This window comes from Calliopsis andreniformis, chromosome 2 (assembly GCF_051401765.1).
Source record: "Calliopsis andreniformis isolate RMS-2024a chromosome 2, iyCalAndr_principal, whole genome shotgun sequence".
Classification (NCBI taxonomy): Eukaryota; Metazoa; Arthropoda; class Insecta; order Hymenoptera; family Andrenidae; genus Calliopsis; species Calliopsis andreniformis.
The window spans coordinates 6,171,997-6,194,452 of NC_135063.1; the positions used below are offsets into that span (position 1 = coordinate 6,171,997).

The 22,456-nt window shown below is 35.8% G+C and overlaps 5 protein-coding genes across 10 annotated transcripts in view; 3 read left to right on the forward strand and 2 right to left on the reverse strand.

The window, feature by feature from the left end:
• LOC143187366 (serine/threonine-protein phosphatase 4 regulatory subunit 1) overlaps positions 1-2,430 on the forward strand; it is a 146,145-nt gene extending 143,715 nt beyond the window's left edge. For 4 of the 5 annotated variants that reach the window (XM_076391535.1, XM_076391552.1, XM_076391569.1 and 1 more), the window contains 3 exons: positions 179-949; positions 1,190-1,466; positions 1,765-2,430. In XM_076391535.1, coding sequence (XP_076247650.1) covers positions 179-949; positions 1,190-1,466; positions 1,765-1,931 — 1,215 coding nt within the window. In that variant the 3' untranslated portion in view covers positions 1,932-2,430. The remainder of the gene's footprint in view (positions 1-178; positions 950-1,189; positions 1,467-1,764) is intronic. The other variant, XM_076391543.1, reaches the window with a different exon arrangement.
• A 998-nt stretch (positions 2,431-3,428) lies between these two features.
• Positions 3,429-7,028, reverse strand: LOC143188345 (uncharacterized). Its single transcript, XM_076392553.1, has 3 exons — positions 5,380-7,028; positions 4,499-4,994; positions 3,429-4,300 (listed from the first exon to the last, which is right to left on the reverse strand). The coding sequence occupies exons 1-3, from the start codon at positions 7,026-7,028 to the stop codon at positions 3,758-3,760; spliced, it is 2,688 nt and encodes an 895-aa protein (XP_076248668.1). The 3' UTR covers positions 3,429-3,757.
• Positions 7,029-10,337: 3,309 nt separating this feature from the next.
• LOC143187857 (selenoprotein F) lies at positions 10,338-11,651 on the forward strand. Its single transcript, XM_076392030.1, has 4 exons — positions 10,338-10,502; positions 10,678-10,796; positions 10,885-11,006; positions 11,093-11,651. The coding sequence occupies exons 1-4, from the start codon at positions 10,443-10,445 to the stop codon at positions 11,272-11,274; spliced, it is 483 nt and encodes a 160-aa protein (XP_076248145.1). The 5' UTR covers positions 10,338-10,442; the 3' UTR covers positions 11,275-11,651.
• A 151-nt stretch (positions 11,652-11,802) lies between these two features.
• Positions 11,803-18,086, reverse strand: Pep (Protein on ecdysone puffs). The gene is made up of 10 exons (XM_076392027.1): positions 18,010-18,086; positions 17,097-17,449; positions 16,873-17,016; positions 15,750-15,979; positions 14,873-15,173; positions 14,625-14,783; positions 14,315-14,555; positions 14,057-14,254; positions 13,787-13,974; positions 11,803-13,694 (listed from the first exon to the last, which is right to left on the reverse strand). Exons 2-10 carry the CDS (start codon positions 17,442-17,444, stop codon positions 13,200-13,202), a joined length of 2,304 nt encoding a protein of 767 aa, XP_076248142.1. The 5' UTR covers positions 17,445-17,449; positions 18,010-18,086; the 3' UTR covers positions 11,803-13,199.
• A 462-nt stretch (positions 18,087-18,548) lies between these two features.
• On the forward strand, positions 18,549-22,208 carry Csul (protein arginine N-methyltransferase 5). Of its 2 annotated transcripts, none has more exons than XM_076390691.1 (12): positions 18,549-18,647; positions 18,809-18,929; positions 19,011-19,129; positions 19,196-19,419; positions 19,487-19,666; positions 19,751-19,960; positions 20,048-20,256; positions 20,328-20,450; positions 20,525-20,700; positions 20,776-20,979; positions 21,055-21,233; positions 21,299-22,208. In XM_076390691.1, exons 2-12 carry the CDS (start codon positions 18,841-18,843, stop codon positions 21,449-21,451), a joined length of 1,866 nt encoding a protein of 621 aa, XP_076246806.1. In that variant the 5' UTR covers positions 18,549-18,647; positions 18,809-18,840; the 3' UTR covers positions 21,452-22,208. The 2 variants fall into 2 exon arrangements, with proteins under 2 accessions (XP_076246806.1, XP_076246814.1); XM_076390699.1 differs by lacking the exon at positions 18,549-18,647 and adding an exon at positions 18,730-18,742.
• Positions 22,209-22,456: the final 248 nt, after the last annotated feature.

Below are 22,456 nucleotides of genomic sequence, written 5' to 3' on the forward strand. Positions count from 1 at the left end.
TTTTGATACTAACTTACATCTCATACTCTTACGTCATACTGTTTAAAACTTAATTACAATATTCTGTAGCTATGTCCCTCGTTTCTGAAAATTATTGCAACAGTTTTGTTTTCCTGAATATAATCTCCCTCTCTCATTGTTAATAGTAAATTAGTATAGTATCTTCCTCTTATTACAGATCCAGAAGAATCTTTCCAGAAACGAGAAGTTGAAGGAGACGACGGACGAATCAGAAGAAAAGTACAATCCATTTTTATACCATTACATAGCCCCAGAACTGCCACCAGACGACGAGTTGGTCGAAGCCGCGAAAAGGTCATCCGCTCAGAACAAGGTCGAACGATCGTTAGACAACGAATTGAGCGAGGACAAGTACCAGATGATCGTTCCTCAGCATCTGATCGATTCCTTTTTGTCGATGGCTGAGCCCGAACTATTCTTGGACATGAGCTCCGACATCCCCCATCACTGCGCTTTCAGCTTTCCTGCAGTCGTCCTTACGCTCGGCAGGGAATACTGGCCTTATTTGAAGCAAGCCTATCAGTCGTTAGCCAGCGCAAATCAGTGGAAAGTCAGACGCACTCTCGCCTCCAGTATCCACGAGATAGCCACGATCCTAGGCGAGGAGCTCACCGTCAGTGACCTCCTTCCTATCTACGATGGATTTATCAAGGATCTGGACGAAGTCAGAATAGGGGTGCTGAAGCATCTCGCGACTTTCCTGAAAATACTTAAACCAGCCGATCGCTGCCAATATCTGCCTAGACTGAAGGAGTTCCTCACCACAGACAACGAATGGAATTGGAGGTTCCGCGAGGAGCTGGCCACGCAGCTGCTCGAGGTTGTGAATCTGTTTGTGCCTTCTGATGTGGAACGTCAGATTGTGCCTCTGTCTTTCGAGCTTCTCGGCGATAAAGTCGCCGCAGTGAGACACGTAGCTCTTTCTCTGGTAAGATCTCGCACGTTTGTCGTTGTCTGCAATGTACTATAAATTGGGGTGAATAGAAACATAAGTCTAGTACTATTCGAATATATACATTCATATCTAATATTATTTAAATAGTATTTACTGTTACTAATGCTATTTAAATAGTATTTAAATATTAAACCTTATGTTTCTATTCATCCAATTTTATGGCATCATATGTACTAAAGTCTTCTATAATCTGATTTAATATTTTTCGCTCAGGTGACGCAAATCGCAGCTCATCTCTCTAATAACGACCGTCTCGTCACGGCGCTGTTCGAAGGGCTTAGGTACTCCCTCGGCGTTTATGCTAAGAAGTGGATTCGCCGACAGACGTTCGCGTTTGTCTGCGCCCATTTAATATCCAGCAACGCCATCAGCGGGGATAGATTCTCCCAGGAAATGTTGCCTGATCTCTTAGAACTATCCACGGACAAAGTACCGAACGTGAGATTGGCTGTGGCAAGAACGCTGTCGAGAAATGTTATCCCCATGGGACGTAAGTATCTATCAATGACTTTCTCTCTTTTAATCCTTTGCAGTCTAACTTCGAGTGTGACTCGACATAACTGCTGATACATTTATGCTTCATATAAACCCATGAAAAATCAATCGAAGTTACTAGAGGAAAATGAATTGGAAAAATTCAAACAAAATATTTGGGATTAGACTATTGAAATTGGGAAAAATACGTCGGATTCCAAAGGGTTACTATTTAAAAGAAATTGGATGGAGTATCTACATATGTGTATTATGCAGCAAAGTGTATTCATTGAAGTATGTGTTTTAACTTTTAGCAGACTGGCTGGGAGTCGAGCAGGCAGAGGAAGTTGAGAGAAGGCTCAGAGAAATGCGTTCAGATCCGGATCGAGACGTTCGAATATTAGCTTGTGCCGACGAGAGTTCTGTGATGGAAATACTATCGCCAACGAAGACAGAACAGTCGAGGAACATTATGTTTTAACGAATACGGTATATCCGAGAGGATCGAGTTCGAATTTGTTCTGCCATACGATGCAATTTTATACTGAACTTTGAACAGGAGTTAAAATGCCGTACCGAGTGCTCTTCCACGTGTGAATTTTCTGTAGACGTTGACGAAAATTAATCAAGAAAGGGAACGCAACGTTTGCTAGCAAGAAGAAACGAACGGGATACGTATACAATTTCTTTTTTTTTTTTTTTTTTCAAGGGATATCATCGTGTATTTACCTACAATGTAAAGAAATGAGCTCAAGTTTCAAGAAAACGAAGAAAAGTACCATTTAGTGCAGTCGAAGATAGACAAAGTGCAACTTAACGGTTGTCGACGACCAAGGGACCGATGTTTTCCGCGCCCTTTAGACTAAGAAGACAGATTACAAGTATCAATGGGTCAAAAGACATTACGCAATTATTGTAAGAGTGTGTATGCGTGTTCTAAGAGGAGTTTAACGTATGCGTGTTTAGTATTCTCGCGAGTATGTATGCGTTTACCATTGTGATCAATTTGTATGTGTAAGTGGTCCCTTGGACAAGCCGGATATTACTAATTGGAGATATCTCATCGACGAGATCTCTTGTTCTTTGGTAAACGGTCATAGCACGTTCTCTTCGACGTTTGACGATAATCGTTGTTCCGTTTCTCTCCATTTTTGTCCTTGTTTGTTTTTACTATATAAAAAATATCTATGCGCTACTCTTGAACGAATTTGTTTTGTACTTGTGTTATCTTCCATCATTTTGTTACGTGTTAGTTCGAATTTTCGTGCTATGACTCGTAAACTCGAAACGCCCTTACTATACGTCGAAAACGGCCGATAGAAAGAATACAAAACTTACGTCGCACGATATCGAGATAGGTCATTATCGTGCGGTGTCACTGTGATTTTTTGTCTACGTGCGATCACACGGACGAATGTGCACCGTTTCATGTAGATATTGTAAAACGTTTAATAATGTTTAAGAGCACGGATTTTTCACTGAACCCCGAATTAAATTAACGTGTCTGGATTTACACGCGCGAAAGTTTCTCGAGAGAGCCTTGTCTGTTTAGAAATTTTTCGACGACTTGTAGAATATTATATCGAGAAGAGAGGAGGAAAAGGAAGAAAGAGGAAGTGTGCGTGCGTTTGGTTTACACGATAGAAAAGGTAGTTTGTAAGCAACGAAGCGAGAGGAACCGAATAATACTGTTGAATAAATGATGTGTATGATATTTTACGAATGTGTAAAAAAACGTGTGGACAAGATGATGAAAACGATATGTGATCCACCAAATTAGAAAATTGTACATTTGCGAAACCGACCGTGTCTGAACACCAAACTAATTTGTGACGATTACGGAGAGAGCGGATTGTCGTGTGTCTAATAGTTGACTGTTCATGAAAACGCGATGATTGGGCTACAATAAACTTCCCGTAAGCAACGAAGACTCCGTTACTTGTGAATACAAACACGAAAGGGAAAAGAAAAGAAGTTTTGTTTAAAATATTCTGTATAATATATTGTGTATTTGGTAATGAGACGAAAAAAAAAATATACATCATGCGATTTGTTACACAACTGCGTTAACAGTTCTCTCGACGTCTACTATCTAGCATTCTTTTAAAGGCCAGTATTTCTAAATCCTTATCTAACAATGCTTTCTCTTTTATACAAAACGCACAATACAAATGTTCCGTATATCGATGTATATAAAATTACAAATCAATGTAGGCGTACACTAAAATAGAGATAAAGTAACAGCTGTCTGCAGCCTCGATTAGACTCGCAACAAGGGAACGCCTCGAAACTATGGGTCATCGAATCTTAAAATATCCCAAGGAATTTTCCAGGCGGGCAAGCGGGCAATTGGCAAGCCTTCTCCTCCATCTCGGTCTCCGCGCTGCCACAATCGTGCAAGCAATACCGCCACCTGATCTGCCGTCCTTTGCCGCAGGTGACGCTACAGCTGCTCCAGTCCGTCCACCTGCCCCATTTAAGGCCCTCCTTTGCGTTTTCCCCGCGCACTGTTCTCGACGTACTCGACGGTGTCTTGACGACGCGCTCGCCCGTCGATCGTTTCTTCTGCATCGACACATTGTTCTTCCCCCTCGCGCGTTTCACTTTATTCACGTTTCCACCTGTATCCGCTTTCCTCTCGACTACGATTTTCGCCGTGGACGTATGCTCATGATTCGTGCTTTTCAATGGGGCGCATCTCTGAACGATCTTCGGCGTTTCCTTTAAAACGGCACAAGCGGTGGTAACGTTCGAACATAAATCATCGATCGCGCGGGTCTCTATCCTCTTCTCCCCTCCGTCATTTTGTTTACCTTCATCGACGTTCAGGTAATTCTCGAGCTCGTTCACCTGGAAAGAGATTAGATAATAGAAGTAATTAAGACCGAAGCTATTTCTATACTTCATGTTGTCAAAAGCAACTTGGAACTAATCCACAGATCAGGATTATCCATCGACTTTTTTCTAAGTTTGGCAGACTAGTTCCAAGCTGACGATGCATGGTGGTAATATCGCGCGAGGATTTTTTGGCTCATCGGTAATACCTACTTTGGTAACTAGCTTCTTGGCGAGTTCCTTCACTTCCTCGATGGACCTCGCCGCTCGACGACCTTCCGCTTCGTTACCCCCCGAACTTTGCGAACGTTCATCTTGGTTGTCGCATCCAGCCGTTTCTGGCTCGTGTTCGTGGATGTTCTCGTAATATCTCAACTCGTCGTCCTCGTTCAGAAAACCGTGACGCGGCTTCATGCGCTTCTCCCTCTTCGCGCGTAGCTTCCTCCCCTGCTCCGTTATCGACCTTTCGTTCTCCAAGAGGGACGGGTGGTTCTCATTAAGCGTAGGGGCGTTCCCTTTTTCGTCCACCGTAACGCCACCGACGTCACTTCCTGTCTGCGCAGCCAACAAGGGTGCAGAGTTGTCGTGGATACTCTCGCCAACCTTTTTTGAACGCACGCGTGTCGACGAACGATCGTTCTCAGAGTTGGTACTTTCGATCGATTTCTTCACTTTTACGGATCTACGGCGGAAATTGTTTTTATTATTTCTCCAAAGGTACGTCTACACTCTACAACACATAACACTTTATATAGTAGAGTTTTAAACTTGTTAGGAGTATTAAAAACAGTTTGTTTTTTAGTTTTCAAGATCGTCGTCATATCTATTTTAGTGTGCTGAATTCACTTTTGAAATTATGCCCATTTGTTTTGGAACATCCTGTAGAACAAGGTAAGTGCTGTATAACATGATATTATGCAATATTTTTCTGTTTGTTTTTTCGAAGAAAATTTATAACTTCGCTATATAGCGTGCTATGTTCCATAGTGTAAACTCATCTTAACAAGTTGTGATAACAAGTTATAGAAACGTATCATATAACAAAATTAAAAACAAATTTGTTATACAACAATATTTTATTACATAGTGTAGACGCAGCTTTAGACACTAGCCTAGCAAATCCTACTTTTGATTTACCCTCGCCTCTCGTCTCGTCGCTCTTTCGCTCGCGAGCCACCGTCGATTGAATCGCATTCTTCGTGCGAACGGTTTTTCGCGATCGCGAGGAAGTGTCGTGCTTCTTTTCCTCGTGTTTCCGTTTCTTCTTCGCCTTCGAGCTTTTCTCGCGTCGATCATTCTTCGCCCGCCTCTTGAAGCGCAGCAAGTCCGCCTTAAAATTGGCGATGGCCAAGCTTGACAATTTTCCATGGCGACTCAGATCCCTTTTTACTTTTTCCACATCAATCAATTCTTTTTCTGTCTTACATGAATCGACTGTCTTGTCGGGCTCTAATTCATTTTTGTGATCATTCTTTGCTGGAACTGGATCACTGAGCCCATCTTGAGAACTGGACAAGTCTTTATCTTCTAAATTTCCTTTGCTTTGTGCCTTTTCAAAATCGTCCCGTTTTTTTCTAACCAACTCTACCGATAACGTAGGATCCTCTGAAAGATTTATATCTGAATCAATGTCCTGGTATCGTCGATCAGTGAATGAAACAAATTTCTTAGATGGTTCTTCTGACATTGTTTGTTGATTGTCAAATTGATTCGACTCTAGATCTTTTTCTGCAAGCTCTTTATTGTCATGTGGTGAAGTCTCGTCGCTACTGGAGGATAAAGAAATCGCCAGAGGGTCGGTATCAGATATTCTTGATCGATCATTCTCGAATTCTACCTTTTCGTTGCCTGGTTCAATAGACTGCTCGTCGTTCGCAAAGTATTCCTCCGAATTAATTTCTCGTTTTGTATCGAACGACAAGTCATCGTCGTAAGAATTCTCATTGAGCGATTCGTAGGAGTTGCGCGGGAAAGAATTGGCTAAATCTTTCAGATAAGATTGTTGATAGGCGATCGATGAATGTGGATTCGAATCTGATCCGCTTCTTTTCACTCGTACGTGCGTCGTCAATGAATCTGCGTCCTCCATGGCGTTCATGAAAATCGACCCATCGTAATCCGATAATGTTTTCCTTTGTCCCGTGTTTTCCCTCTCATTAATCTCGCTGGACACGTCTCTCTGAAATGCTGTTTCCGCAGAGTAGGTTCCATCATCGAGTACCGAGCATAATGTTCTTCGTTTCCATAAAAGATTATCGCGTTTTCTTGGAAGCTTCGATAAAATATCGTTAGACAACAGGATTAATCTGATGTCTAGGTTATTAGGGTCTCTGACGTAATCGTTTATCGTACTTAGAAAAAAGTTTGGAATCGATGCATTCTTGGAATAGGGTGATACGCTTTTCAGTTTGTTCTCACGCGATCTTTGTGAATTGTCTGAATATTTAACTGTGACTTTTGAATTATTGTTACTTTCAAAAAGACCGGTAAATGATATATTATGTAGATACGTGTCATTTAAGGTATTATTTGTAAAGTCTTGCAGAATATGTGAGGAAGTTACAGAAGTGTAATTAGCAGTTTCTAGTTGTGCACAATAACGATGATAACAATGATTATGATGGTAATGACAGAGGGAATCGACGGTGTTGAGAATGTTATAGTTTTTAGCTCTGACTACGGATGCAACAAACAGAAGGATCATGAGAATCCAAGCACCTGAACAAATCGAAAATTTCAGCATCACACGCGATGTCCCACGTTATTTTACGTTACATCACACATTGGTAATCCATACATTACTTTTCGACAGGTTAACGTTCACGAATAACTGTTGAAACGACTTTTTCTCTTATTCATTCGATATCGATTGGATCTCGATTCGTGAAACATATTCAGAGCGTTCAAACTATTAATGATTCATCTTATGTATTGACAGATTTTTTATAGGCAAATATATTCTACTTATGTACTTTGTAACAATTTTCTTCATTCGCTCCATCCCAGCAAAAACACTGTTAGTGTAAAAATATGCGCAAAGTACATTCACAGAAATGGTGAGTATTCCGAATTAATAAAGTATCGAACACGATTCTAACCAAACCACCAACCTTCATTACCTTCCTGTATTCTATACCATCATACATTACTCTTTATTGTATGTTACACCATTTAACATGCCCAATACTGTCTTTTACTACAAACTATACCATTCTACATTCCTCTACATTACGCAAAACTGCCCAACACAACACCTCATAATTCTATACTTTTCTACATAATCAAACATTACACGACCACTAATTTTAACTCTACAGCAACTACTCCATACAGCTCCACACAGCTCCACACTACTCTACACTTTTTCACACTATTTCACACTTCTACACACTACTCGACACTTCTTTCTACTACACAACACCACTCCATATAACTCCACACTATCCTCATACTACTCCACGCTATTCTACACTACTCTGCACCACTTCACACTACTCCCAACGCCTTCTCACACCATTTCACACTACTACACATTACATAACAACACAGCATCACACACAACAACATTAGCATCGATGACATGCGAAAACAGTACACTTGACCCAAAAAAATTCCTTCTCGATTTGTGAACCCCGCGAAAACGAGAATTGACAAGTGGCGCCATCTAGCGGCGAAACTTTGAACTAAAATAAGAAATTTTATTTTTAGTTCCAACTTTGTCCGCTAGATGGCGCCACATGTCAATTCCGAAAATGATCTGCACGAAAATGGGAATTGACAAGTGGCGCCATCTAGCGGTGAAGACCCCGAACTAAAAATAAAATTTCTAATTTTAGTTCCAACTTTGTCCGCTAGATGGCGCCACTTGTCAATTCCGAAAATGCTCCACGCGAAAATGGGAATTAACAAGTGGCGCCATCTAGCGGCGAAACTTTGAACTAAAATAAGAAATTTTATTTTTAGTTCCAACTTTGTCCGCTAGATGGCGCCACTTGTCAATTCCCATTTTCGTGCGGAGCATTTTCGGAATTGACATGTAGCGCCATCTAGCGGACAAAGTTGGAACTAAAAATAAAATTTCTTATTTTAGTTCCTACTTTCACCGCTAGATGGCGCCACTTGTCAATTCCCATTTTCGTGCGGAGCATTTTCGGAATTGACATGTGGCGCCATCTAGCGGACAAAGTTGGAACTAAAAATAAAATTTCTTATTTTAGTTCCAACTTTCACCGCTGGATGGCGCCACTTGTCAATTCCCATTTTCGTGCGGAGCATTTTCGGAATTGACAAGTGGCGCCATCTAGCGGACAAAGTTGGAACTAAAATTAGAAATTTTATTTTAGTTCGGGGTCTCCACCGCTAGATGGCGCCACTTGTCAATTCCCATTTTCGTGCGGAGCATTTTCGGAATTGACAAGTGGCGCCATCTAGCGGACAAAGTTGGAACTAAAATTAGAAATTTTATTTTTAGTTCGGGTTCTTCACCGCTAGATGGCGCCACTTGTCAATTCCCATTTTCGTGCAGATCATTTTCGGAATTGACATGTGGCGCCATCTAGCGGACAAAGTTGGAACTAAAAATAAAATTTCTTATTTTAGTTCCTACTTTCACCGCTAGATGGCGCCACCTGTCTATTCCCATTTTCGCGAGGGGCAATATTTAAAAAAGACAATTTTTGTCTCAGAAGTCCTAGCTTCGCAGGACTTGTATTTAGAGGAATTCTAAAATGGATGGTGTAATATGGCGTAGTGTTGTGTTATGTGGAGTTGTGCAGGTTGTTGTGGAGTTGTGTGGAGTTTTGCGGAGTTGTGTGGAGTTGTGTGGAGTTGTGTGGAGTTGTGTAGAGTTGTGTGGAGTTATGTGGAGTTGTGTGGAGTTGTGTGGAGTTGTGTGGAGTTGTGTGGAGTTGTGTGGAGTTGTGTGGAGTTGTGTGGAGTTGTGTGGAGTTGTGTGGAGTTGTGTGGAGTTGTGTGGAGTTGTGTGGAGTTGTGTGGAGTTGTGTGGAGTTGTGTGGAGTTGTGTAGAAATGTGTGGAAATGTGTGGAGAAGTGAGAACTATCGTATAGTAGTGTGAAGTAGTATGAAGTAGTATGGAGTAGTGTGGACTAATGTGGACTAATGTGGAATAGTGTGGACTAATGTGGACTAATGTGGAATAGTGTGATGTAGTGTCGAATAGTATGGAATAATGTGAAGTACTGTGGAGTAGTCGTTTCTAGTGTTGAAAGTAATGTTCATATAATACTTGTTTGTGTAAAGAAGTGTTGAGTAACGTAATGTATTGTAAAGTAGTTTTACGTAACGTAAAGGAATGTAGGATTATATAGTTAGTATTATAAGATAGTGTTGATCATATTAAGTGGTGTAGCATACAATGAAGGGTAATGTATGATGGTACAGAATACAGGAAAGTAATGGAGGATGGTCGGTAGATCAGAATCGTATTTGATAATTTGTTAGTTCAAAATAACCACCATTTTTGGGAATGTACTTGTTGCATATTTTTGCACTAACAGTGTTTTTGTTGGGACTGAACATATAAAGCTAAACTCACTTACGATTCGATTTTTAAACATAAGATGCTTGATATCGCCCCACACGGCCCACTCTAAGTTGGCGGAATCCACACCCTTCGAGATCTTCAAAGCGACTGAGGAAAGTGGCGGTCGTGCGGGGTATTTATACTTTTTTTGGGACAGACATGTGAACCGATTACTTCAAGAGTATGTAACATTTTTGATTAAATAGTAATCGTAATAATAATTAGATAAATAGTCAAGCTAGTATACGAAATAAATAATGAATTTTCTTACTCAACGTTGTTGTATGATATTATGACGTACTTACACTTACAATAAATTAACACTTTCAAATTGCACAGCTCTTTTGGGTTCGTCGTCGAACAGCGTATATGGATAAGATGTAGGAGTAGGATTATGTTTATGTGGAGTGCGATGGATGGTCATAGTAGGGGTAAGCCATTTGGCCACGTGGCCCATGTTCCATGTCCCATGTCCCACGTCCCACGTCTCATGTCTCACGATTGTAGCATCACTGCACCAATGTATACTTTGGTTGCCCGTTGCGTGTAACTTGGATGTGTATACGTGGGAATTGTTCATATAAAAATAAATTATTTTTCAATGTATTTACCATATGCGATATAGTACAATGGATTTTATGACACTGTTGCATTTATGTTCATTTATTTTCGTGGTACAAAATTTAACTATTATTTACCTAACCTATTAAACCTAATTAAATACATGAAAAAGTCTGATAATATCTGGGTTTTGAGCAGTTTACGTTAACACTTGTAATAAATGATTACATATATTTTATATAGGTTGGTGTTACAAATGTATTTAAAAATCCATAATATTGTTTACAGGCAAATATTGTAACAGCAGAATTTTCAGCTGACGATTGTAAAAGTTTGGGTTTTAATAAAGCTAATTTGCTTTGTTCCACGTGTGAAGAATTTAATAAACGCGGTTTAACAGAAATATGGCAAGTAAATATAAATACAAACTAATGTAATCCATGTATAAATTGTCTTTGATAACATATGTAGTGACAACTTGTGATTTGTTAATAGGGACAACTGCAAACAGTGTTGTTTAAAAGATGATGATTATGATGCATCAGGTTCAAAACGTTATCCACGTGCCATTCTTGAAGTTTGCACATGCAAGTTTGGTGCATATCCACAAATTCAAGGTAAAGTATAATATGCATGTTAAATGTACTAATTTAAAATAATAGTGCTAATGATATTTTACTCATATATATCTTTACCATTTCAGCTTTTATAAAAAGTGATCGACCAAGTAAATACAAGAACTTACAAATAAAATATGTTAGAGGTTTAGATCCAATAATTAAGCTGTTAGATGCAGATAATAAAGTTGAAGATATTTTAGACATACATAAATGGGATACAGATTCTGTTGATGAATTTCTAGCAACTCATCTTTCAATGGATTAACCTTATTCCTAATACTTATGCATTTTTATTATACTTCTATATATTTTAAATGTAAATAATTACATTTTCTGCATTTCTACTTCATGAATTGATGTTTGTTTAAATCATTAAAACACACTTAAGAATCCTGTAATTTTTTGACATAAAAAAATTAAATGTATAAGATACAGAAATAATGTAAAAAGATATAAAGAAGCTACTAGTTTTTGTATTATTTATTTCATGTTTTCTACAATACTAATACAGAAGTGTACCCAATGTTGGAATGAAAATATGTTCAAATGATTTTAAAAATACAATGTCATTTTTATTGTTCGTTTTAATAAACAATCACTATATTCTTCATGATCTTTATATAGACAAAAATTATTAAAGACACAGCGAAAATTACAGCATGTTTTGAAACACATTGCACAACTGGAAGAGCCAATTTTGTAATGGATATAAATTTCACTTCAATGAGTTAAATTACTGCATAGACATAATAACAAGATATAAAGATAATAAATTGCATGTTACCTTCAGGAATCAAAGATTTCGATATTTTATAAGGCAATTGTTGATAATCATACATTTTGCATATCAATATTTTTACAGTATATTGCTTGCTACATAAAAGATACATATCCTGTAGTAAAATTTTTTATTATAAGTAAAATTATATTATACTGTGTTGATCTCACCAAATTCGATAATACCTATTTTGTTACAAGTAGGCATAAGCCGGATAAAACATTGTATTAATATCATTAATTGCAAGACATTCTTGGGTTCCTCATTAATACATATGTAATAGGAATGAACCTTGTAATTTCATATTATGGTTATTACATTAAAAAACCATTGACATATATCAAGTACTCAAATATTAGTAGTACTTTCAGATATAGAATAGTTATAAGACAATCGGTATCAATACATAGGGATATAATTTCTTACTTTATTCTTTGAACTTTAAATCTATATATTTCGTTTAAGAATCTGTACGCACTACAGTTCATTATACGTAATAATTAAAAAGTTTTATCCTATAAGCTTGGATAAACTGATGATCAATTTATACACATTTACCTATGAACGAAAATGACATAAAATGATACTGATACATATATTCTACTCATATATGATAAACACATATCACATAATAATAATCATCGTTACCATGTTTATTATGTACCTTCTAACATATTCCGTGTTAAGAAATTTAATAAAAAGTAGAACTATTTTAATCTTCCGTTGACGGATGCCGAGTTATTTGTAACTCATAAATTGACTGAGCATATGTTTGCAACACACGCAAATATTGTAAAAGCTGTATTGTGTACATAAGAATAAATTTTTTATTAAGAATTTAAGAATATAATTATTTTTATCCTGCTTTATGTTAATCCATTATGTATAATATTCTATTTATTTTTAACTTATTATGTGTTAGTATTCGTTGTCAGCTAGACATACCTAATAAATAAATAAAAGTAGTAAAATTATTATATAAAAATTAGTTTTGAAGAGCGTATTAGAGAAAATTCACTACAAGTCACAATTAACCCGGCACCCATCTTGCACGAAACTGTCTCGAAGTTTGTCTTTCTTGAAGAAATCAAACAAGCTGATGGTACTTAAGCATAATGTGATACTAAATGGTTAGTAAGTTACTTGTCCATATTTCTGTGCCCGTACTTAATTTTATGCCTTCGAATTAAAACCATTTATAAAAGCAGAACTTTCATATATAAATTGAGGAATTATTTTTTGTATTCAAGTTTACTTATTAACATGTAAGATTACATGTCGATAAAAATTCTTTTTTTAAAAAACAATTTCAATCTGAAGGCATAGAAATAGATACGGGCACAGATATGTGGACAAGTACCTTATGAACTTTATGTTTATATCCAAGCTTACGTTTTGGAACAAATATCACTTTATCGTCGAGCTCTTGGTAATCGAGGAGTTCGCCCGCCAATACCTCTACCTCGACGTGCTACAAATTTTCGTTCTGGAGTTTGTTGTTGTTCCTTAGGTTGATCTAATTTTTGCACAGACTTTTCATGGTCAGTGTGTTCTTTCTCGTCCCCGTCGTCGATCAAGTTACCTATCTCTGCATCATTGTCATTATCAATATCAGCCCACATTTTATCGACTGGTGTCTTCTTATCTTGAGCATTTGGAGTACTCTGCGAGATCTGCTCACTAGTGTTTTCAGCTCCATGATTTTCTTCTTCCTCAGATTCTGCGTCAGCTTCAAGTGGATCATACTTCTCATCCCCATCAGCTTTTTTCTGTGCGTTTCCGCTCTCGTTGCTATTTTCTTGCGCTTCTTTCGTTTCTCCATTATCTTCATTTTCAGAATGAGCAACTTTGCGACGTTTCCAATTTCCCTCATAATCTTTATCATTTTCCGCGGCATTTTCATTTGTCTATGAAAAAAAAAGGAAACAAAATTAGCGAACAAATCTTTGTATTATACCAGTATATAGTAAGAGATTCTATAAATAATTAGAAGGTATACCTCTGACTTTTCTGTAGGTTTTTGCTCAGCATTTTGTTCCGTATTCGAGGTTAAAGACTTAACTTCTTGTACGAAATTACGATAGTGAGTAATACTACGTAAATGAGCGTTCATATCATCAGCTAATAACATAAACCTTCTACACTTTTCACAGTAGAATCCCTGAACTTCTTTTATCATGGATTTTCCTAAAATTATAAAAATAAATGAAATATGTATCGATGGAAACGATACGCGAAAAGTATATAAATTTTCTCAGCTTATACTTACCAATAGAAATTTGATTCTGTCTGCAATGTTTATAAGATGGTATTTTGAATTTCTTCTCACTTAAATTTTCACTAATATCTGTAATGTATTCCTGTTCTCCTGTAGTATCTTCTTCCTTTTCGTTTTTATTGTCAGGTCCAACGTCCTTTTCTTCGTCTTCAACAGTGCGGACTTCAGCTTCTCCTTTCGCAAGCTTTTCTGTAATAGCAAAATGTTATAAGACTAAACCTTTTTTAAAATTAAATTACATTTATATACCTTTCTTTTTATTTTTGCGTTGTTCTTCACATTGTACAGCATTCTTCATATGTGCGGGTGTCAAGCAATGTTCGTCATATTCAATACGGGATGGGAATTCTTTCAAACAAGGGAAACACCTTGGATGTAAAAATGTTTTCAGTTGTTGATGTTTTTCACTCTTTCTATGCGTCGATAAAGTACCATAGAAGTTTAAGTCGCACATTGTACAATATTCTCTCACATTGAGATCCACAGAAACCTGACGAATACAAAAACTGTTATGATCCATTCATTAAAACATTAAATATTTAAATTTGTATGCACTTACTTTCTTTCCACGACGTTTCGAATTGGTCAAACTAAGTTCACGTTGTTCTTCTGCTACTCTTAACTCGTGCCTCATCAGATCTACTTTTAATTTGTACGATTCGTCTAACTTTTCCATCATCAGTTGATGTGCTCGACCACGCAAATGATTTTCAAAGGACTGCAAGAAGAGAAACCATAAAGATATTAATTTATAGACTACTTTAAAATTAATAGTCACAACACAAGAATAAAAACATAAATACATACGTATCCATCCCACATATGCTTATTACAAATATGACAAAACATGTGGCTCATCGGTACTTCTGCATAACGACTTTCAGCATGTCTAGCTTCTGATTTTTTGCCGGATATCTTTGAATCTTTTTCTGTGCTGGATGTATTTCCTTCCTTAGCTGTATCCTCTGTTGAAGATTTCTCTTCAGATTTTTGTTCAGCATCCTCTTGTGATTTTTCACCTTCCTCAACTTTAACTTCAACGTCTTCTGATTCCTTGTTCTCATCTTTCCAATCGTGTTTCTTGTCCTGAGACTCTTCATTTTCTTCACTAATACGGAAACAAATGCACAATTTTTATTATAATTACGCGCTTTCATTAACACCGTTATATTTTGTCTTCTCATAAAGACGGTTTAAATATTATGTTTGTTTAATAAGTTTTAGTGAAGATACATGTACACATAAATTTCTGTGTCGATAACTAGAAAAAAATTGGGCGTAGTGTTACATTCAATGAAGATAATTCAAACCTCTTATAACAGCGCATTTAAAATGCCTATTGTTATGAGCAAAATTGAGTAATTGTGTACTGAAAGAAGAGTGTATTGGAGCGCATTTTATATAATTATAAAATACTAGTGTTATGGAACTTTAACTAATTTAAATTTAAAACATGAGTTACATCACTAATATGGGGAATGAATATTGAACATACTATATAGACATATGTATTTATATATATCTGTATGTATTTTCTTTAAAATCAGACAAGAGAAAGGACACAATGCTGATTTTATAGCAATTATACTGTATATACGTAAGAAACACCGTACATACAAAGATAGGTGACAGAATGAGACTTACTGAAGTTTGAAGAAACTATTCACAATCGCCAGGAGCTTACCTTTTTGCAACAGGTGCTTCTGCTTTTTCATTATCAGAGGTCTTAATGTCCTGCTGTTCCTTTTTGGCAGTCTGATTTTGTTTAGAGGCAGGAATTGGTTTAGAAGATTTATCGTTGCGATGTTGATTTTGGTTTCCATTCATACGCTGACTGCCAGACTGGGGTGCACGAGATTGTTGTGCAGATGGACCACGTCGCCCAGCAGGGCCATCACGGGCGCGATTGCCCATCTAGTCAAGTGTAGGTCAAATGACCAAACCGTCATAAGAAGTATCTGATATAATTGGGATTCTTCTCGAATCGAATGTTTGGTTTTACCAACCATTGGGATCTTTGAGGGAGAAAAATATACTACTCGATTCGGAAGCAGGACGTATTCAGTGTTTCAATGAACACCGAAGGTCAGTGTCTCCACGTTTTAGTGGAAGGGAAAAGGAAAATAGTAATAAGACAATTGAAGATGCAAACAATCGTCGCATCGTCTAACTTTGTATAGATAATGATCACACTGATCATGAGATACGTATTTTTTCCTTTGAACACAGTTCAATAAAGATCAATGAAAAATAATCAACAAGAAGAAGACGTTAAATCAATGAAAAATGCAACCTGCAATCAATACTTATGAGTAATATTCTTCCATCTCAATTTTAGCTGCAATGACGAATAGAAGACTTGGATAGAATATAAATGAACCAAGTCAGAGGGAAAACATATCTCCGTCTGTGCTAAAATTTTCTGCATAAAACCGCAGTTAACTTCCACTACTAAAAATGAGAAATTGTATTCTGAAATCAATACACGTCTTGTTACCGTGCTTTTTAATGAAATGACATTGTGATGGTAATTAATGCTCCTACGAAAATCATGCGTGGCAAAACTAGTCCGGCAGTAAGAAGTGTATATAACTTAGTAATTTCACAGGATAGCCACATAGTATTTCATCCACTGACTGATAGCCTCGTTAATGAATCGATCAATGAACACAAGATGGAGAGTATCAAATTTTGAGATTTAGAATTCGTGTTGTTTATGTAAAAAAAGTGTGGACTAAAAATTGCCCTTTTACAATTTCCACTAAAATGATGTTCAAACATCAAATAAAGTCTGCATATATTCGTACCTTATATGGTTGAGGTCGTTGATTCTTCATGGGATGCCTTACGGGACGATCATTAAAACGCCCAGAGGAAAAGTTCTGCTGATTTGGAAAATTAGGTCCAGGGCCAGAAAAATTATTGCCAAGGCTGAGAAGTGATGGTACCTGCTATAATAGCAAAATTACATTTATATTATCCATCAATAACAAAGATATGTACCTTAATTTATCAAAACAAAAATGTTTACCTGTGGCTGTGCTTCTTGTTGACTACGCAACAGATTCGTAAGAAGATTACTAGCTATTGCTAATTGAGCTTGGGGGGATGCCAAAGATAAATTATTATTCGGAGTTGGCAAAATTCCTCTGCCAGGCATCATTCCTCCTTCCCATGGATTCATACCACCGCTTCCACCACCTCCTCCACCTCCACCTCCCATTCCACCACCCATGTTGCCACCCATTCCACCTCCACCTCCACCCATGTTACCAACTCTTCCTCCACCACCGCCACCACCTCCTGCACCACCTCCTCCTCGATTGTTGAAATTACGATTCCCAAAGGAATCTCGCTTTATTCCTCGGTTGAAAGACATTTTATCTATAGAAATAAATGAATTATATTATAGAGTAATTACTCTAACATCTTATTTATAATTATATAATCTTAAATTATATTGCTTCTATTAATAGTAAATTCATTAAACTCAAGTTTTTGAAGGTAACTTAAAGTAGAAATGTTTACTAACAAATGCAGTATCTCATTGTACGATCTCATACTTCTCATGCTATACATTTACCATTTATAAACGGAATATGGAACGGCGTCTATTTCCGCTACAAAGAGGCAATTAATTTGCAAAAAAAAATTCGATTAAATTTCTAATTTGGAAAGAAACTATGCCAATATTATATACATATTCTGCAAAAATATAAAATTGGATATAATACAAAGCGAAAAATACAGCTAAATGCAGAATTTTCGAATGATGTTTCGTATATCAAACGACGCCGTGCAATGTGACTGACTGCTGAATTTCGTAAACGTCTATTATTGCGAAAAATTTCTTATATCTTATGTGAATAAAATCGGAATAACGTGCTGCGAAATCGAAATCACAATTAGTGTTACTATAATTATTATATGAAGGAATTACTTACTGAAAAAGCAGCAATCCGATCGCGGCACAAGAAAATGAGGGAAAACGAAATGCTCAAGGAAATGGAGTCACCAAGCGTCCACTCTTCCACTGTGAGCCAGAATGACGAAGGTAGCGTGCAAAATGGTCGATGGTTGAAGCACAGAACTGCTTCCCATTGGTCAGTTTTCCACCCCTACCTAAAACAAGGCAAAAATTGTTAGTAAATTTAATAATACTGCCTGCAAATAAATTAAGAACTTTTGAAATCATAAAAAATAATTACATATTAATTTTTTGAATAAATACATCCAATAATTTTAATTCGAGAAATCTGTACTTCATTATTTAATCCTCTAAAAGTAGATTCTAATATAGTTTCTATGTAATCGCTTATAAAAACCAAAAATAAATGAAAATTATTTTATAATTGGACTCATAACTTATCAATCAATCATATTTTATTGTAGTAGTTAAACAATGTAATTTCTTTTATTAAATTCCTGATTATGGAAAAAAAAGCAGTTTCATGAAAATACTTTCATGTATACATGACTAGTGTTGTCGCACGTGCAGCGTCTGAACCTCCATAATTTGTAATAATTAAATACCATAAGCGCTCAAAATTTATTCATAATCCGATCCATAAATTTTACTAAGGTACTCATATTTAAAATATAGTTAAAATGTGATAACGACATTCAGTACAATTAAATAACACGTAAAATTTTTTAACACTGTACCGGCAACAACCGGTATGTTTGTTAAACAAAATGGTGGCAGGCTTTTTAAATGCTACTTCATCCATGTGATGCTTTTAGGGGTTTACTTTTACGTTTAATGTTGAAGCATAATGACAAATCAGAGACCAGTATCCTGTGGTCTTGACTTTTGCGCTGTGCCGGATTTAAATAACTGCCTTTTCACAGCAAATTCGTCGAAGTATGTTACAAGATACAATAATTGACTAAACTTTTCTTATTCATTTATTGTACAAAAAATTTTTATGAAATATGTTTACAGGTATGAATTTATGTGTGTACCACTTGTTCACCCATTATTTAAAAGGGAATTTATTTCTGGTGCTGCAAAACACCGTACTGGTCCGTTTACCAGATCAGACCTAGTTTTGTGCAGTTCTGGTATGTTAATGTAAAAGATATGTATATATATTTTATGTATATATAATTATATAATTTGTTTTATAGATTGGAATAATTTAATTATTGGTAAAATATCACCGCATATTAAGGTTGATTCAAAGAATCTTATTGTACAAAAAAATAGTGAACAATCTTTAATCCAGGAATTAAGTTTAGCAAGCCATTTAGGTCTTGTAGGAGTCACTTTTAAGTTGATGAACGGGATAGAAAGTAATTCTAATCTTGCTAGAATTATCTGTGATCAAGTAACGAGCTCATGCACTTTGCAGGTATACTCATTGATAATAACTATTTATCATATACTTATAACTTGTAGCAATCTTAATTTCATTGTAGGTTTGGATACAAATACCTATGGAAAACCCAGTTAAACAAGCTTATTCTTACAGAGAACAAGAATGTAATTCAGTAGAAAGTCCATGGGAATGGTGGAATGCCTTTAGAATAATATGTGATTATCATAGGAAGTTATGTGTTGCATTAGTTGTGAGTCATGATCTTCCAGATCCAGAAGAGGTACTCTTAAAAGATTTTTGTTTTTTATACACACTGTCAAAAGCATGACATATTTAAATCTAAAAAAATCAATGTGATCCCAAGATTGACAGGTGGTTAGGAGAACCAGTTAAATGCTTAATTTTACCAACTACATTGTTTATTACAAATAAGAAGGGGTACCCTGTATTAAGCAAAGCTCATCAGTCTTTAATAAAAAGATTTTCTGCATTAGAAGTACAATTTATACTCACAGGAGCAAATCGGTATCAAAATATTAGTTACTATCATAATTACTTGGAGTATCTGTGGAAGGTAAATTTATAAGTTTATCTTTCTCTACCTTTATGTATTGAAAAATCATTCTGAGAAATTTTATTTAATTTTAATAATGTTGCATAGGGATGTCAAGCAGATGGACTATATGAAAGATTTGCCCGTGGCTATGAGGACTATCTACAATGTCCTTTACAACCACTCATGAACAATCTTGAATCTCAAACATATGAAGTATTTGAAAAAGATCCTATTAAATACACACTATATCAAACAGCCATTTATGAGGCAATTCTTACAATACAATCTAAAGCAGAAGACAACAAAAAGAGAATGTAATATATAATAATATTGCGTGCGATTATAAAAGTAAATAAGAAAATAAAACCTCTTTTTTTTATTACAGAGTAGTAATGGTAGTGGGTGCTGGTAGAGGACCACTTGTTCATGCATCTTTGAATGCAGCAGGAATGGCAAACGCACAAATCAAAGTGTATGCTGTAGAAAAAAATCCTAATGCTGTATTAACGTAAGATTTCACTTACTATACGTAAGATTCGAATTAGTCTTTGTTTACAATTTTCTAATTTTATGTGCATACAGCTTACAGGCACTTGAAAGAGATATGTGGGAAGACAAGGTAACAGTCGTATCTAGTGATATGAGAGAATGGAATGCTCCTGAAAAAGCAGATATTTTGGTATCTGAATTGCTTGGTTCTTTTGGTGACAATGAACTCTCTCCTGAGTGTTTGGATGGGGTTCAACAATTTTTAAAGGGTATATGTTCATTCCATTAAAGCTTTTATCAATAAATTGTTACAATTGCTTTTATTACTAATTTAATTATATTAGATGACGGCATTAGTATACCAACCTCGTACACATCATATATTGCCCCTGTACAGTCTTCAAAACTGTACAATGAACTGAGGCAATGTAGGGACAAAGACAAACATTTCTTAACTCATTTCGAAACTCCATATGTGGTTCACCTTCAAAATAAGTACGATATAGCTAATCCTCAGCCACTGTTCACATTTAAACATCCAAATAAAGGTCAGTAGGTCCATAGATGCTTGTGCATTTGATATTATACAATCCAGATTTACAGTACTATTATTATGATTTCAGACGGTTACGATAATTCAAGATATGCGACAAAAACATTTGAAGTGCAACAGAACTGTGTTTTACACGGTTTTTCTGGATATTTTGATTCAGTTTTGTATAAAAATACTACGCTGAGTATAGAACCTAGTACGCATACTCCTGAAATGTTTAGCTGGTTTCCTATCTTCTTCCCAATTAAGGTAAGGTGAATCTACTTACGCAACTACTTCTTAAAAATTTGAAATTTAATAAAACTTATTACTAGGAACCAGTCCAGTTGAAAGCAGGAGATCAACTAGTCGTTCACTTTTGGCGTCAATGTAATTCTAAGAGCGTTTGGTACGAGTGGTGTCTCAGCAAACCTACTCCAAGACCTGTTCATAATCCTAACGGTCGTTCTTATACTATAGGTTTATAATATAATACTTCTACAAATCACTTATTTTGACAAGAAACTAACGTTATTGTATCTTTATAATAGAATAACGACTTTCGTTAAAAGTTCCTTACGAAAAACTATTTGCTATAGATAGTGGTATTTTATAAAATAAAACAGTGAAGTCATTGAAACAGATAACGCCATTCTTTTCAACTACAGTATTTAATGGCTTCTTTATAAATATCTTTTTGAATTAGTAAAAAAATGTTTAAGTATTTATATGTTTAAAAATTTTATTACAGAACAGTGTAACCCTAAAAGAAATATTTATGTTGTCAAAGATTACAGTGTACATAAAAAGAAAGTACAACTGCTGCAACAAAACATGAAATATTAAACACATATTAGATTGATTGAGAAAGATAGAAGACTAAATAGTCCAATAAGTATTTTTAAAATAGAATTTTACGTTTTAATTTATGTATTATTTGCATTGAACTCTGAGGTCACTGATACTGGTAAACTTTGATAACATAAATTGCAAGTTATCTTCCAAACATGTTTCTACTGACCTTTTAACCTCACGTGATCCGACTCGTCAGTCCAGTAATGCATGCTCTGAAACTGTTGAAATTTTATTATTTTCTCGATCAAAAACACAATATCTTATTTCTATCAAAGTAAAACGATCAATTTTATTTTGATTTAAAGTAAGTATAAATTTATTTACGTTTAATTCTTGCTCCTGCACACATATATATTTATGTATTCAAGCATTTTAAATAAAACATTTTGTTTAAAAGTTAGTACAAACGAGTTTAGCTTGTGTTTATAAATCCTAATATTATTGATGTATTCATTATAATTGTGCTACAATACTCATCCATTTGCGTTCGAATATTATTTACCTTTTATAATTATAATAAATAATGTGACTGCTAAACTTGAAAGATATCTGTTACAGTTGAGATTGGCATTTTTTATTAAGAAGTTAATGCATATGGTAGTACTTATATTTTTCCGTGTTGGTTTGAATTACACGGT

Bases quoted from the DNA above. Each gene is read 5' to 3' on its own strand.
- Csul (XM_076390691.1), top strand. From the start codon at position 18,841: ATGACAAATCAGAGACCAGTATCCTGTGGTCTTGACTTTTGCGCTGTG. The intron at 20,701-20,775 runs GTATATGTTCAT...TAATTATATTAG, and splicing joins GGTTCAACAATTTTTAAAGG to ATGACGGCATTAGTATACCA. The intron at 20,980-21,054 runs GTCAGTAGGTCC...TTATGATTTCAG, and splicing joins ATTTAAACATCCAAATAAAG to ACGGTTACGATAATTCAAGA.
- LOC143187857 (XM_076392030.1), top strand. From the start codon at position 10,443: ATGCGATATAGTACAATGGATTTTATGACACTGTTGCATTTATGTTCA. The intron at 10,503-10,677 runs GTACAAAATTTA...TATTGTTTACAG, and splicing joins TATGTTCATTTATTTTCGTG to GCAAATATTGTAACAGCAGA. The intron at 11,007-11,092 runs GTAAAGTATAAT...TTACCATTTCAG, and splicing joins TGCATATCCACAAATTCAAG to CTTTTATAAAAAGTGATCGA.
- LOC143188345 (XM_076392553.1), bottom strand. From the start codon at position 7,028: ATGCTGAAATTTTCGATTTGTTCAGGTGCTTGGATTCTCATGATCCTT. The intron at 4,995-5,379 runs GTCTACACTATG...GTACCTTTGGAG, and splicing joins AGGCTAGTGTCTAAAGCTGC to AAATAATAAAAACAATTTCC. The intron at 4,301-4,498 runs GTAGGTATTACC...ATCTCTTTCCAG, and splicing joins CCAAGAAGCTAGTTACCAAA to GTGAACGAGCTCGAGAATTA.
- Pep (XM_076392027.1), bottom strand. From the start codon at position 17,444: ATGTCTTTCAACCGAGGAATAAAGCGAGATTCCTTTGGGAATCGTAAT. The intron at 15,980-16,872 runs GTACGAATATAT...ACACTTGACTAG, and splicing joins AACGACCTCAACCATATAAG to ATGGGCAATCGCGCCCGTGA. The intron at 15,174-15,749 runs GTAAGCTCCTGG...TTTCCGTATTAG, and splicing joins GAAGCACCTGTTGCAAAAAG to TGAAGAAAATGAAGAGTCTC.